General features: G+C 48.5%; 1 protein-coding gene across 1 annotated transcript; it reads right to left on the bottom strand.

Annotated features, from left to right (window-relative positions):
- Positions 1-4,920: 4,920 nt before the first annotated feature.
- LOC133752355 (ret finger protein-like 3) lies at positions 4,921-13,450 on the bottom strand. Its single transcript, XM_062182847.1, has 3 exons — positions 13,287-13,450; positions 6,448-6,899; positions 4,921-5,705 (listed from the first exon to the last, which is right to left on the bottom strand). Exons 1-3 carry the CDS (start codon positions 13,448-13,450, stop codon positions 5,125-5,127), a joined length of 1,197 nt encoding a protein of 398 aa, XP_062038831.1. The 3' UTR covers positions 4,921-5,124.
- Between the last annotated feature and the right edge of the window lie 1,563 nt (positions 13,451-15,013).

The following is a 15,013-nucleotide window of genomic DNA, read 5'->3' as shown; positions in this document are numbered from 1 at the left end:
AGCCTTCCTCTTACGGCCTCTCCTCTCTGGTGAGCTGGCTGTCCAGGAGCGAGCAGCAGAGCCCGATTATTGCAGAGCATAGCAACACCAAGGAAAATAGACTCCAAATAATTCTGAATAAATGTTGCTGCGTGTCCTTTATTTTTCCCCCAGCTATTTCGATTCAATCTTAGAAATGTTGCCAATTTTGGTCATTTTCCTGCTTACTGAGAAATTCTATACTAAAAAGCCTGGCAGTTACACTTCCATGGTTCCAATAACTTTCAGAACTGACTGGCACGGATCCAAATAGTTGAGCCATCACCTACTGCCTCCCAGGGCACACACGTTAGCAGGAAGCTGGAATTAAAAATGAAAGCAGGACTTGAACCCAGGACCTCTGATATGAGATATGAGTGTCCCAAGTGGTAGCTTAAATGCTGTCCCAGACACCAGGCCTGGATTAAAAAAAAAAAAAAAAAGGCAGAAAGCAATTGTGAATATTGAAGAATACTGAGCCAAATCTCAGAAAACATGGCTCATTCCCAACCTTTACTCCCGATTGAAAACTCTTAGGCCGGCACCACGGCTCACTAAGCTAATCCTCTGCCTGTGGCACCAGCACCCCAAGTTCTAGTCCCAGTCGGGGCGCCAGATTCTGTCCCGGTTGCTCCTCTTCCAGTCCAGCTCTCTGCTGTGGCCCGGGAGTGCAGTGGAGGATGGCCCAAGTGCTTGGGCCCTGCACCCACATGGGAGACCAGGAGGAAGCACCTGGCTCCTGGCTTCGGATCAGCGCAGTGAGCCGGCCGCAGCGGCCATTGGAGGGTGAGCCAATGGAAAAGGAAGACCTTTCTCTCTGTCTCTCTCTCTCACTGTACACTCTGCCTGTCAAAAAAAAAAAAAAAAAAAGAAAAGAAAAGAAAAAAGAAAACACTTAGGGGTAAGATGGAGAATTATGTGCTCAAGAACAGGAGGGCCAGCGCCATGGCTCACTAGGCTAATCCTCCGCCTGCAGCGCCGGCACCCTGGGTTCTAGCACCCCGGGTTCTAGTCCTGGTTGCTCCTCTTCCAGTTCAGCTCTCTGCTATGGCCCGGAAGGGCAGTGGAGGATGGCCCAGGTCCTTGGGCCCTGCACCCACATGGGAGACCAGAAGAAGCACCTGGCTCCTGGCTTCGGATCAGTGCAGTGCGCCGGCCATAGCAGCCATTTGGGGTGTGAACCAACGGGAAAAAGAAAGACCTTTCTCTCTGTCTCTCTCTCTCTCACTGTCTAACTCTGTCAAAAAAAAAAAAAAAAAAAAGGAAAAAAAAGAACAGGAAACACCACCCACAAACACTATATATATGATATATACACACACATGCACACACATGCCTATATGGAGAGGCCTACAGTAACATACAGTGATACACATGTCTACACATACAATGACATACGTACAGCCCTCGCCCCGGTGACCTGGCTGTCCACGGCGGGCCGGTGACGATTGTATCGCTGTATCCGTCACCCGTCGTCACCACGCCACTACACCTCCTGCCTCTCCACCCACCGCTCTGTCCCTACGCTCCGCCGCGTGTGTCACCGCACATGCCAGCGCGGCGCGGGGACTGCACCCCCACACGCCCGGTGGACGCTGCCCGCACACACGGACAGTCCTCCGCCACCAGGGCGCGGCCACAGCGCTTTCTGGTCAGTAAGGCCTCGAAGGGACTGGAAACTCAAGAAAACCCTGTTCCCGCAGCGCGGCCCGCGGACTCCTCCAGCGACGGCCCCGCTTACCGGGCCCAGGCGTCTGAGGCGACGTCGTGGCTGAGAAGCCCCGGGCCCCCGCCCAGGGAAGCCGTGAGGAAAGCCGCCAGCGCGCCTGAAGGGCAGGCTCCGCCCCTCGGCTCCACGGGGCCCAACCAGGGCCGGAGGGCGGGAGTAGCCACGCCCACTTCCAAGAGGGTGAGCCCGCCCCCACCCTGTACTGCACGCTCCCTAGCGCCCCCTCTGGCTGCGCTGAGTGGTGCAGGTAGGGGATCCAGGTGAGCCGTACTCAAGCACGTGTGACCTGGTGGTGATTGGTTTAAGTCATTCACGCGGGGGAAGGAACCATGCCACCGCCTCTGGATTTTTGGCTGTGTTCTTAGAGCTTTGCACACGGAACCCCCTAGGCTCTACAGGGGCGCGCCCCCTCGCTGCATTAAGATTTCCCCTGAAGACCTAATTACCGGAACATCGCCCATTCCAAGCCCAATCATTGCCCCTCCAGCTGTTTATCCAGCCCCCTGGCTCCGACTTAAAACTTGCCCACCCCACCCCACCCCCCAGGGCCGGCGCTGTGGCGCAGGGGGTTAAAGCCCTGGCCTGAAGCGCCGGCATCCCATATGAGCGCCGGTTCGAGACCTGCCTGCTCCACTTCCTGTCCAGCTCTCTGCTATGGCCCGGGAAAGCAGTGGAAGATGGCCCAAGTCCTTGGGCCCCTGCACCCACGTGGGAGACCGGGAAGAGGCTCCTGGCTCCTGGCTTCGGATCCGCACAGCTCCAGCTGTTGCAGCCACCTGGGGAGTGAACCATCGGATGGAAGACCTCTCTCTGCCTCTCTGACTCTGACTTTCAAATCAATGAATCTGTAACTCTGACTTTCAAATCAATGAATCTTTAAAAGGAAAAAAAAAAAACAAACTTGCCCCTGCACAACAAAACCATGCACCCCATTTCCAGAAGGCCTGCTCAGGGACCCAAAATCCTGTGCTGTCTCTCAGAGCCCAGCCCACTGCCCATATAAAATTTCACCTGTACCCTGGAGGGCTGCTTCCTTCAGCCCAGGAGTGTGTACAAAATCAGTTCTTGGCCACCCAAAGGTTTCCCCACTGCCCACTGGGCTGCAGCCATTCCCTTTCCTGTGAGGCCCAAGACCCCTGCTTGGGGAGTGGGACCCCCTACAAACATTTCCTTCCTGTGGAAGCCTTTGAAGTTCTTTTCAAAAAGTTAATTTTCTACCATAGCCTAATAATCCTTTATGTCACCTTGCTCTATCTAAGGCACTTTTTTTTTTCTTTAACTTTTTGGTGTATGTATCCTAGGTGATCCAAATTGATACTTGAGTGATTTTTTTCCCCTTCATGCTGATCTGTATCTGTGGTTTTCCTGCAAGTAATTTTTATTACTTGTATGATTTATTTAAAAATCCCAAACACTCCCACCCCCTAAAGCATTGTCTGATTTCCTGAAACTACTTATTCACTTCTTTGTGTTGCTTTTCCTGACTTTTAAGAACCCAATAGTAATATTATTATGAGTTATAGAAATATAACTCACAGCTGACAGCTGACTGCTTGTACATGACCCAGATACCATGTATGCTAAGTGTTACAGCAATATTAGTGGTGTCATCTTCACCATGGCCTTCTGAAGGAAATATATTTATTCTGCCCATTTAGCAAATGAGGAAATGAGGGCTGTGATTGTGCAAAACCGGCATTCTGGTGGGCATCAGAGCTTACATCAATATCAAGTTGGTCTGACTTCAAGACCGATGAGTATCACCCCCAGCACATGCGCCCTCTGGTTTGTCGTTTATCACTCAACATAGGCGTGTGTTTCTTTTGGATATTTCTCCACCAGAGGAATCCTGGGATACACCTTCCCTGGACCCCGAGCACACGCTTTCCAGGGGGGTGCACAGTGCATGATCACTGCCTCCATGGAGGACATTTTGGCTGCTCCCCTAACAATGATTGACACTTCCTGACATTTTCCAGTTAGTCATCCTGGTGGGTGTGTACAAAGCCCAGGATTTCCAATTTCCCCACGCACGCCCAGCGCTTCTTCTCTGTGCTTTTTTTTTTTTTTTTAATGTAGTAAACATCCTAATGGCTGTAAAGTGATGTCTCCTTGTGGATTTGACTTGTATTTAATCACTTATGTTGAGCACCTTTTTCATGGGCTTTTTGGCCACCTGTGTATCTTCCTTGTTCAACACCTTTGCCCATGTTTAAATAGAGTTGTTGGATTTTGTTGTTGTTGTTGAGTTGTAGGAATTCTTTATATATTGTGAATTGTAATTCCGGGAATGTTAATTCCAGGAATCAGACATGGAGTGAGCTCCTCCTGAGTGGCTTTAGTATACAGAAGTTCCCACCTCCCTCCTGATTCACACCCTTTTGATCCAATCCGATAAAGGAGTGTTTTGCTGATAAGAGGAAAGTTCCCCATGCAAGGCAGAGCACCTTGTAGATAGCTGTGCTTTGTGATTCTAGCCTAGCTCTCCAATACATGTCCGTGTAGGACAAGACCTGGAATTTGGGCAGAAACATTAGCAACAAAACATTTGGGGGAAATATTAATGTTTGTGCAATGAATGGAGCTTCAAACACCTTTTGCTCACAATGTAAAAACAACTTAGTAATCCGATCAAGGACATTAGTGAAACCTGATGGATTTTCTAGACCCACCCTCACCAGACCACAGCTGCTCCTTCATAAGAACTTTTCTCCACAGCTGTGAAGGCTGGTATTGAGCACTTCCGTAAACAAATCCAAACTCTGTTGCGAACAGTCAGCCATTCAAGGCCCTGTTTGTTTTTCCTTGTCAGTCATCATATCAAAAGTGAATGGGGCCGGCACTGTGGCACAGCGGGTTAACGCCCTGGCCTGAAGCACTGGCATCCCATATGGGCGCCAGTTCAAGACCCGGCTGCTCCGCTTCCAATTCAGCTCTCTGCTGGCAAAAAAACCCTTACCCACACTGAGTAGCAGTGTCAAAAATGGTCTTTCCAGTCCTGACTAGTGTAAAAGCATTTTCCTACTTCTCTGAGTTTGACACCTTTATTTAGGAAAACATAATCCATTCGATCAACTACAAAGGTTTAATTCATAATCCCCATGACACCATAGGTGGAACTTAACAGCAATAAAAGTTAAAGATTGGAAATCGATCTGAGAATACAGGACTTATTTAGCAAACAAAACATAAAACCCAACCAGCTGGGGGTGACAATAGTCACTAATTATACCCTAACGAATCGCATCACGTTAGTCATGGCCACGAAAAGCTCCATACTTTTCTGCTGTGACCTTGGGTGAAATTTGCACCAAGCAGAAAGTTCTGTGGTCCAACCGCCAAGGGTTTCCCGGTCTGCGCTCCTTCGCAGTGGGGGTTTATCTGTCCTCCCTCCACCGGTCGGAGGGGCCAGCAGCTCCCAGGGGCACAACGGGGCAGATGCTCAGGGCACCCTGATCCCTGTTGGGTGGGATTGAGGGAGCAAAGAACGGGCGCAGCGGCTCCCCCGCAGGAAGTCCCGTGAAGGTAAAGATGTGGGCTCCGTGTTCGATGCAGTAAAAGGAGACGTCCCCCACATCCATGTCCAGGAAGACCCCCACTCGGCGTACGGTGGGGTATGGGCAGAGGGGCGTCTGAGGCTGGGTGCTGGCAGAGAAACAGCATCCGATCCTCCGACTCAGAGTCCAGAGGCCCTGCTCCGAGGAGAGCTGGATCCGCCCTTGTCGGCAAACGGAATCCCTGCAAACCCCCAGGTCCCACTCTGTGCTCGACCCCACGTCCACCTCCCAGTAGTGGCGGCCGGAGACGAACCGAGGGGTGCCCAGGACACAGATGGACAAGTCGAACCTCGAAGGGAGCGCTGGCCGATTCTGCCTGATGGGCCCGCACCAGACACTCCTAAGGTCATCCGAGAGGACGAGGAAGTTGTTGGCCGTGTCTGCATCCAAGGTCACGTCCACTGGGAAATAAAAGCAAGCACCTCAGCTAACAGACAGGTTCTAGGCCCGCACTTCCTGCCCCAAATGTCACATTTCCTTCCCTCCCTCTCATTTTGCTTTTCCCCAAACCTGTAACTTTTCATAAAGCAACTTCCCCGGACTCCCTCCCTGGCTCAAATGTTTGGAGGCCCTGGTTGCCAGCAGGAACCCACTGTCACGTTACATTACAGACTGTGGTTACAGCCTGGAACCTTCCTCCCAGGTGACCAGAGGGTCTCCCAAGGCAGCCGCCAGGCTCCTCCTGTGTGGACCCCAGGAAGACAAATTAACGATGAAGACAATGCAAGCTGGCGCAGTAAATGCTACATTTCTGTTTCATTGTTTCACTCCGCCAGTTCTAGGTATCTAGGGCCTAAATTCAGGATTTTTTTCCAGGTTCAGACAGGTTGCTCTAAGTTCCCGCTAATCTGAGCCCAGTCCCCACGCCAGCGACGTCAGCACTCCGCATCTTCCAGAACCTGCGTCCTAACTAAGTCCCCAGGTTGCGTGAGCACCGTGGGTTTTGCGAGCCCCGGTCTAAGCCGCGCCATAGACGCCGGTATTTTTTGTCAGACGTCACCAGGTGATTCTCCGCGGTGCGGGGGCTGAGAACCGCCGAGGCCCGAGAGCCGAGTCTTGGCGGCAGACAGCGGCTCCTCCGCGGGTGGAGTGGAGCGCCAGGTGCACAGGGGAGGGAGGGAGGCAGCGTGGGCAGGTCCTTACCTCGGAACCTCCGCATCCGGGGATTCATCTGCAGAATGGCTCTCAGCTGGGGCTCCAGCTCCTTCACCTTCGACACCAGCTGCCCCAGATGCCGATTGGGCCTGAGGTGGTTCTTCCGGGAGACCTTGGAGCAGAAGCTGCAGACCAAGCCCTCCCCGTGGGGCTCCTGCGGCAGTGAGCGGACGCAGTCGTGGCAGAAGCTGCAGCCACACTCCAGGCTCAGCGGTTGCTCGAGATAGGCCGGGCAGGAGAGACATCTGCACATCTTTTGCAATAGTTCAGCCATGTCCGCTGCAGGGGGAAACGCACACGGGAGTGAGTGACTGTTGGCCGACAGCCGTGACAAGCTGTCCAGCCACAGAGTTATCGTGACCCTGGAGCGAGACCAGGAGACGGCGGCCTTGATGCCGGTCATCAGAGGGCTGACGTCACAGATCGTCACTGGCATTGCACTGAGAAGGAGGCAGGGCCCCCGCTCACCCGGACCCCGCCGCAGGGACCACCTGTGTGCCTGGACGCCTCACAGGACGGCATCTAGGTGAGAAGCCGCATAGCGCTTCATCGCGCTGTCCCCAGGGTGACCCTAGCAACCGCCTGACGGATAAACAAAAGTGCACCCTGTCTGCAGCCTTGGCCCTGAACACCGGGTCTCCCCCCGCCACCGCTCCTGGGCTGGAGAATCCAGGCTGAGGGATTGGCAACCCCTGGCTGGGCACTCACAGCCCTTGTTGAATCCTCAGTCACCAGACTCCCCCCAGCCCCTGTGCTGACTGCCACCTGCAGACAAGGGAGGACAGACAGACGCACGGCACAGGCATGGGCTCACCTGCTGGGCTCTGGGTTCACCTCGTCCTCTGCTGCTCCCACAGTGGCTCAGGTCTGGTGGGAGAGGAGGCACCGGCGCCTTTTATGGGTGGGAGCCCTCGCCCCTCCCTGGCCACACCCAGATGGCGTCCCATTAATCCCATCGACTTTGATTTGGTTATGGGAGGGAGGGGGCTTTTATCTCCAAGAGGTGACAGTGACCTTGATAAAATCCTTAACCTTGATGGTATGATATTTCTTTACTATGAAATTAAAATTAAATTGCTGGGCCGGCGCTGTGGCGCAGAGCCCTGGCCTGAAGCACCAGCATCCCATATGGGAGCCGGTTCTAGTCCTGGCAGCTCCTCTTCCGATCCAGCTCTCTGCTATGGCCTGGGATAGCAGTAGAAGATGGCCCAAGTCCTTGAGCCCCTGCACCCACGTGGGAGATCTGGAAGAAACTCCTGGCTCCTGGCTTCGGATTGGCTCAGCTCCGGCCGTTGCAGCCATCTGGGGAGTGAACCATCGGATGGAAGACCTCTCTGTTTCTACCCCTCTCTTTCAAATAAATAAAATAAATCTTTTAAAAAAAGATTAAATTGCCATGGTTTTATACAAGGGAGCTTCAAAACATTTGTGGAAAATGGAATTAAATTATAATTTTCATACAAGAATATTTTGAAATTCATGCATGGTTTTCTCATAACATATATTTTCATGAACTTTTTGAAAACCACTTGAATGCATGGATTTCAAAAAAAGTGCCACAATAAATCTGTTAATTCTATTTTTCATGAATGTTAAAAAATAATAATTTCATTTGAGAGAGAGAAAATTTTCATCTGCTGGTTCACTCACCAAATGCCCACAGTGGCCAGGACTGGACCAGGGCTGAAGCTAGGAGCAGGGAATTAAATCAAGATCTCCCAAACTAGTGACAGAGACCCAAGAACTTTTATTTTTAAAGATTTATTATTTTTTCAATTTGAAAGGCAGAGTTACAAAGGGAGGAGGAAAGCGAGGGGAGCAACCTTCCATCTGCTGGTTCACTCCCCAAATGGCCGTAACAGCTGGGGCTGGGCCAAGCTGAAGCCAGGAGCCAGGAGCTTCTTCTTGGTCTCTCACATGGGTGCAGGGGCCCAAGCATTTGGGCCATCCTCTGCTGCTTTCCCAGGCACATTAGCAGGGAGCTGAATCACAAATGGAGCGCCCAGATCTTGAACTGATGCCCATATGGGATGCCAGCATCGCAAGTGGAGGCTTAACCCACTATGCCACAGTGCTGGCCCTGAGCCCCAAAAACTTGAGTCATCAGCTGCGGCTTCCTGGAGTATACATACATCAGCAGGAAGCTGGAACCAGAAGCAAGGCCGAGACTCAAACCCAGACACTACCACGTGGAGGTCGTATGAGGTTCCTCAAATGGTAAAAAATGGAACTACCATGGGAGTGTCACCCAGCAATCCCACTTCTGGGTACATTCAGGATGCTCCAGGGAAACGCAATCAGCTTGTCAAAGAGCTATGTGCACCCCCATATTCACTGCAATATTACAATAGCCAGGTATAGAAACACCCTGAGTCTCTGTCAAGGGGTGAGTGGATAATGGCATGTTAATCCACTTTAAAAAAAAAAAAAAAGAGGAGGCTTAACAGGCTAATCCTCTGCCCTGCAGCACCGGCACACCGGGTTCTAGTCCCGGTTGGGGCACTGGATTCTGTCCCGGTTGCCCCTCTTCCAGGCCAGCTCTCTGCTATGGCCCGGGAAGGCAGTGGAGGATGGCCCAAGTCCTTGGGCCCTGCACCTGCATGGGAGACCAGGAGAAGCACCTGGCTCCTGGCTTCAGATCAGCACGATGCGCCGTCCGCAGCGGCCATTGGAGGGTGAACCAACGTCAAAAAGGAAGACCTTCCTCTCTGTCTCTCTCTCTCACTATCCACTCTGCCTGTCAAAAAAAAAAAAAAAAAAAAAAAAAGAGGAGGGCTGGCCTGAGGAGCAGCAGGTTAAGCTGCTACTTAGGACCTGTATCCCATATGGGCTGCCAGTTCCAGTCCAGGCTACTCAGCTTCTGATCCAGATGATCATGGCTCAAGTACTTGGGTTTCTGCCGCCCACTGGGGAGACTTGGACTGAGTTCTAGTTCCTGGCTTCAGCCTGGCTCAGCCCTGGCTGTTGCAGTCATTTGAATGTAAACCAGGGGCCCGCACTGTGGCATAGTGAGTAAAGCTGCCGCCTGCAGTGCCAGCATCCCATATGGGCACCAGTTAGAGTCCCGGCTGCTCCACTTCCCATCCAGCTCTGTGCTATGGCCTGGGAAAGCAGTAGAAGATGGCCCAAGTGCGTGGGAGACCTGGAAGAAGCTCCTGGCTCCTGGCTTCAATTGGTGCAGCTCCAGTCATTGAGGCCAACTGGGGAGTGAACCAGTGGATGGAAGAGCTCTCTCTCTTCTCTCTCTCTCTCTCTCTCGCTCTCTCTGCCTCTCCTTATCTCTCTGTGTAACTCTTTCAAATAAATAAATCTTAAAAAAGTGAACCAGCAGATGGTAGATCTGTCTGCATGCGTATCTGAGTGTGTATATGTGTTTCACTATGCCTTTCAAATAAACATATCTTTAAAAAAATTAAAATTATGAACCTACAGGACATTATGTTGTACCTGAGCGAACGCAAACAAAAGAGTACCACACATTGATAAAATTTGATGGTCCTTTATTTTTTTTAAAGATCTATTTTATTTATTTGAAAGACAGAGTTACAGAGAGAGGTAGAGACACAGAGAGAGGTCTTCCATCCACTGGTTCACTCCTCAGGTGGCTGCAATGGCCAGAGCTTCACCAATCCAAAGCCAGGAGCTTCTTCCAAGTCTCCCACATGGGTGCAGGGGTCCAAAGATTTGGGCCATCTTCCACTGCTTCCCCAGGCCATAGCAGAGAGCTGATCGGAAGAGGAGCAGCCTGGACTAGAACCATTGCCCATATGGGATGCCGGCGCTTCAGGCCAGAGCTTTAACCCACTGTGCCACAGCGCCGACCCCTGATGGTCTTTTTCTAGTTTCAGACCAGAGTCTCATGGGTGGGGGGAGGAGCTGCCTTCCCAGAATGGAGTCTCAGGTGCTCCAAATGGAGTCCCTACTGTCAAGGTGTTACTTCATTCCCCACTTTGTGTCTTGAGATGAATCAAGTCTTTGATTCAGCCACATCCAATGGATCAGGAAGGATATTTAGGGCAGAGTGAGAGGTATGCATATACATGAGTTTAACAGAAGCTATACTTTGTCTAATGAAATCTAGTAACCAGTTAATTAGCAGTCAGTCCAAGGAGGAGGACTAATGGTCCTGTCAGGCCAGTTAACAGGGTGGTCAGCCTTGGGTTCCAATTAACCATACAACTATACCATGGTTGTGAGTCTTTGTGCTGTTTAGGGTAAGTTTCTAAGTTTTGTTTTGCCTTTTGGAGGGAGTCAGTTATAACTCCTGATCGATTAGCATAGAAAAGGGAGCCTCTCCCAGGGCCACACACAGGCCACCTTGAGTCAGAAGCCAGAGGTCTAGCCCCCTCCTATTTGGCAGCGCCATGTCCATGAGAGAACTGAGCTGGTCGCGAAGACGTTCAGTAGAGCATTGGAGGCGACCTAAGTCTGCATCCATGGGCTCAGTTAACCGAGCGAGACCCATTTCCCCTTGAATCGGTGCAACAGTACTTAGGGCTGCTCCTCCAGCAACTCCCAAGCCTACCAGGATTGGGAAGCCAGAGGGGCTCCTCTTTTTGCTCGGTTTAACTCAGCGAGAGAATAGGAGAGGAGCAGGCCTCCCTCCGCACCAGAATAGGCATACACCTGCAGAAGCGCATGTACTGATACACGTAAGAAAGAGGTTACAGGCCTTTTTTTTGTAGGAAACTTCATGCAGCGAGTTAAACCCGCTGTGCAAGCAAACCATGAGTTATCGGGGATGGGGGGTGGTTTGGGTACAGGATATCACAGTGAGGAAGGCGGGGTCGTGTCTCAGAGCAAACCTTTCTGTCACAGCTTACAGCCTGCATGTATAAGACATTTTGTTAAAGCCTGAGGGGCGCAGAGACACTTAGCCCAACTGGACGTCCTCAGCACCCCCCACTTAATCCACACTTCACTATTGTAAGGACCCAGGCGTTGATCTCATCTTGGCTACTTCCTGCTGACAGGGGGTCGTTGTCCTGGGGGCCCCTTAGGATGTGGGGTGGAGAACGGCAGTCAAAACAGGGTTCCCACGGGAGGGGGCCTCTCGAGGGGGCGGCAGCGGCAGCTCGCGGAAGCTGCACATGGTCATCTAGAGTTGCATTGAGAGAGAACAAGTTTAACAAGCAGATTAAATGCACAGGGTTTAAACAAGGACAGAACACAGAACCAACAATGTCTTAATTTTTATGAGCAGTTGATTTTTAGTGTTTAGAGGAAAATATAAACCTGTGAATGACAAAAGGCTTTAAGTAGCCATGGTTAAAATTTTAAAACTTATTAACCAACAATGAAGAGGCACTTGTTTACTCCACATAGTATTTTAGAAAGTACCTGTAAGATTTTTTAAAATCTTTTTTTAGTCCTCTGGGCCTCTTTTCATTAAGATAGCTATTGTGACTGATAACAAAACTATTAGACTTTTATAACTTTTGGACATTTGTATGAGTAGACCAGATTTTATTGTTACAAAGCGAACATTTAAATGTTTTAGAATATTTAACCAAACCAAAACACAGCTGTTTTTAAACAATCAGAATTTAAGGAGAGACATAGAACATCAATAGGATACAAAACTGATTTTTCTTTTTCACTAAAATGGGAAATAAAATCCTTAAATATAAGTTAGCACATGGAATCATTCCATTACTTGGAACAATTTTAACAGAGTCAGAACTAGGAAAAAGAAGAGAACTTACTGGATATGGCTAGAAAACAGACAGAGTCACCAATTAAATAAAAACTATTAAAAGGAGATGTTGTAGTTTTTTAGCAGATTTTAAAGACTATTTTAAAATATTTACTAACATATACGTATTACAAAAATCTCACTGTTTTAACAGAGAATCATATTTTAATTAATAGCTTTTGTATTCAGAAAAATTTTCATTACCTTTTGTGACTTTCTCACACCTTTTACAACTTAAACTTGTTTTTTAACCTCTTTTTAGAACTTAAACGTATTTTTTAAACCTCTTTAACGTTTCTTACCAAGAACAGTTTTATATTTGTGACCCCTTTTTATCTGCAGATTTCTTGATTTACATTGAAATACTCCTTTAAAAATCTGCAAATTAAGAAAACATTTTTAAAATACACATCAAATTTTAACCTTACTTTCTTTCAAGCAGTCTTGAATTATTCTTTATATATGGACTCTTATGCAAACATTTTTGTTAGACACATTTATCTCATTTACCTTTACCCAATTATATTTGGCTGTTACACTTTGGCGACTTAAGATGTTGATATTATATCACACCTTTATCTGAATTAAGGTCAAAATTACATTTACATGGAATTTTACTCTTTTTACAAAACTCCAGCTAGCAATCAATGACATAAACCAGAGATTGAAAAAAATCCACGTCAGGGCTGATCACCCATTGTTATTTTTCATCCAGATCTGTGAAAACCAAGCCACAAAACTTTGGCAAGTGACAAGGCAATGTTTAAGGCAGCAATCTTTCTAGATTTAAAAGAGAGAAATTTTTGAACATACACTGAAAAGGTGTCCCCTTAGACTGAGCAGAGCCCACGCTCAGGGAAGGGACAGAGAGACTCCAGAGACAAGGGAATAAAGGAGACAGGCAGGACAGGGAAAAGAATTTACCTCCCAGGATTAAAGACGCAGACAGTGCATCAGAAAGTGGCCACGAAACAGGAACAGAAACCAGGACATCCAGGAAAGGCCTTTCTTTAACCAGACCAGAGTCTCCCATCCTAACGCCATCGCGCTCAAATGGAATGGAGACTGTACTGCTGTCTCATCAGACCTCCAATCCCCGGAAGGCACCACCAGAAAACGGGAGTCGACTTACCAGAGGACCTGAGGCCGATTGGTCAGTGAAGAGGTCGAGCCGAGCCTCCCTGTTCCATGAATCAGGACATAGGGCCCTGGGACATCATCAGCGGGCGCCTCCCCTGTGGCCAGAGCACCAACCTGGAAGGATCGGAGCGAGGTCTTCCCGTAGGCGGACTCCATATCTCGCTGGGGCCTCCAAAATGTTGTACTGAGTGAGTGCAAACAAAGGAGCACCACACACTGATAAAATTTGCCAGTCCTTTATTGCTGGCAGCTGAGAGTGGGCTCATGCCCTAAAGAACTCTCGACCCCAAAGCCCAAAGCAACAGGGTTTATAAAGGCAAATGTAGGCAGCCTTTGGACAAATCAAGGCCAGTCTTGGCTTGTGGAGTTCTTAGGATAAGAAAGTCACATACTCCCATCCTGAAGGAGGATGTTAATCAAGAACACTTTGTTAAAATTATCTGTTACCAGAGCCCTGATAAGTTGCTTACGTCTGTTGTTATCTTTTGTGCTTCTTTGTGCTGGTTATGTATAAATACCACTGAGACACTGGAATAAACGAGCCTTGATCAGCCTTGTTGTCTTGGCTCCATTCTCTGCGATCTCTTGTCCCTCTTTTCAGTCCCTCTCCCTCCCTTAGGTTCCGTTCGACTGGTGCGGCTGGCCCGCACAGGCAAAAACCACAAAATCGGAAGGGGACTACATGCTTGCTAGGATCAAGGGGGAGTACATAGTTTATGGGATCAAGCTGACCTAAAACCTATGCAAAATATCAATTACAATCTTGACAATACCGGTTATAATCTTAACAATATCAATTATAATCTTGACATTAACCCAAATATTGGTTTTAATCATATGTAGGACATAGACAAATTACATTTTTATCACTAACCCAGGTGCAGCCTACTTTCAAGCTTGAGCAGTCATGCTAAGGGGTTTCTATGCTCTTCCAAGTTGATGCAGTTTGCTGCAATTATCCAAGAGTTTTATAGATTCAGTTTTATAGTCTCATGGGGGTGAGGGGGCTGCCTTCCCAGAATGGAGTCTCAGGTGCTCCAATTGGAGTCCCTACTGTCAAGGTGCTACTTCAATTACATTAGATGAAACAGGCCAGACATAGAAAGATAGGTGATATGCACAATCAGATACAGAATGTAAAACTCTTGAACTCATAGAAACAGAGTAGAGCGGTTATTTCTGGGCACTGGGGATTTAGCAAAATGAGAGATGCTGAGTTACACAGAATGAATAAACTCTAACGATCAAATACAGAGCAAGGTTATCAGAGTTCGTTATACTGCATTGCACACTTGCAATTTGCAAAGGGATAGATCTTAGTTGTTCTCACCGCACACAAAGGGATAAGTGCATGAGCTGTTGAGTGTGTTAATTAGCTTGATTCTGGAAATCACTTCACAGTGCATGTATATATATATATATATATATATATATATCAAAATATCAGTTAGTACTTCCTAAGCAGATACAATTTTTACTGTCAATTATGCATCAATAAAGATGGAGAAAAATTTAAATCCAGACTTAAATGAAATCGATGTGATTGAAGAATTAAATCTTTTTAGAATAACTGCTCCATAAGAATCATCAGCTGTGGGTATAATAAAATTTACATTTTGTAATAATTTCACATAAAACCATCCATGGTTGTCATAGTCCAGAAAATACTCTTCACAGCTCCACTAATGGATATGTCCACAGCAAGGACCTCCTCAAAAT

Source organism: Lepus europaeus, chromosome 23 (genome assembly GCF_033115175.1).
Source record: "Lepus europaeus isolate LE1 chromosome 23, mLepTim1.pri, whole genome shotgun sequence".
In the NCBI taxonomy this organism is placed as follows: domain Eukaryota; kingdom Metazoa; phylum Chordata; class Mammalia; order Lagomorpha; family Leporidae; genus Lepus; species Lepus europaeus.
The sequence above is the reverse complement of the archived record's forward strand: the minus strand, read 5'-3'. Positions and strand labels throughout refer to the sequence as shown.

Bases quoted from the DNA above. Each gene is read 5' to 3' on its own strand.
- LOC133752355 (XM_062182847.1), bottom strand. From the start codon at position 13,450: ATGGAGTCCGCCTACGGGAAGACCTCGCTCCGATCCTTCCAGGTTGGT. The intron at 6,900-13,286 runs GTAAGTCGACTC...CCTCCTTCTCAG, and splicing joins AATCGGCCTCAGGTCCTCTG to TGCAATGCCAGTGACGATCT. The intron at 5,706-6,447 runs GTAAGGACCTGC...TTTATTTCCCAG, and splicing joins CCGGATGCGGAGGTTCCGAG to TGGACGTGACCTTGGATGCA.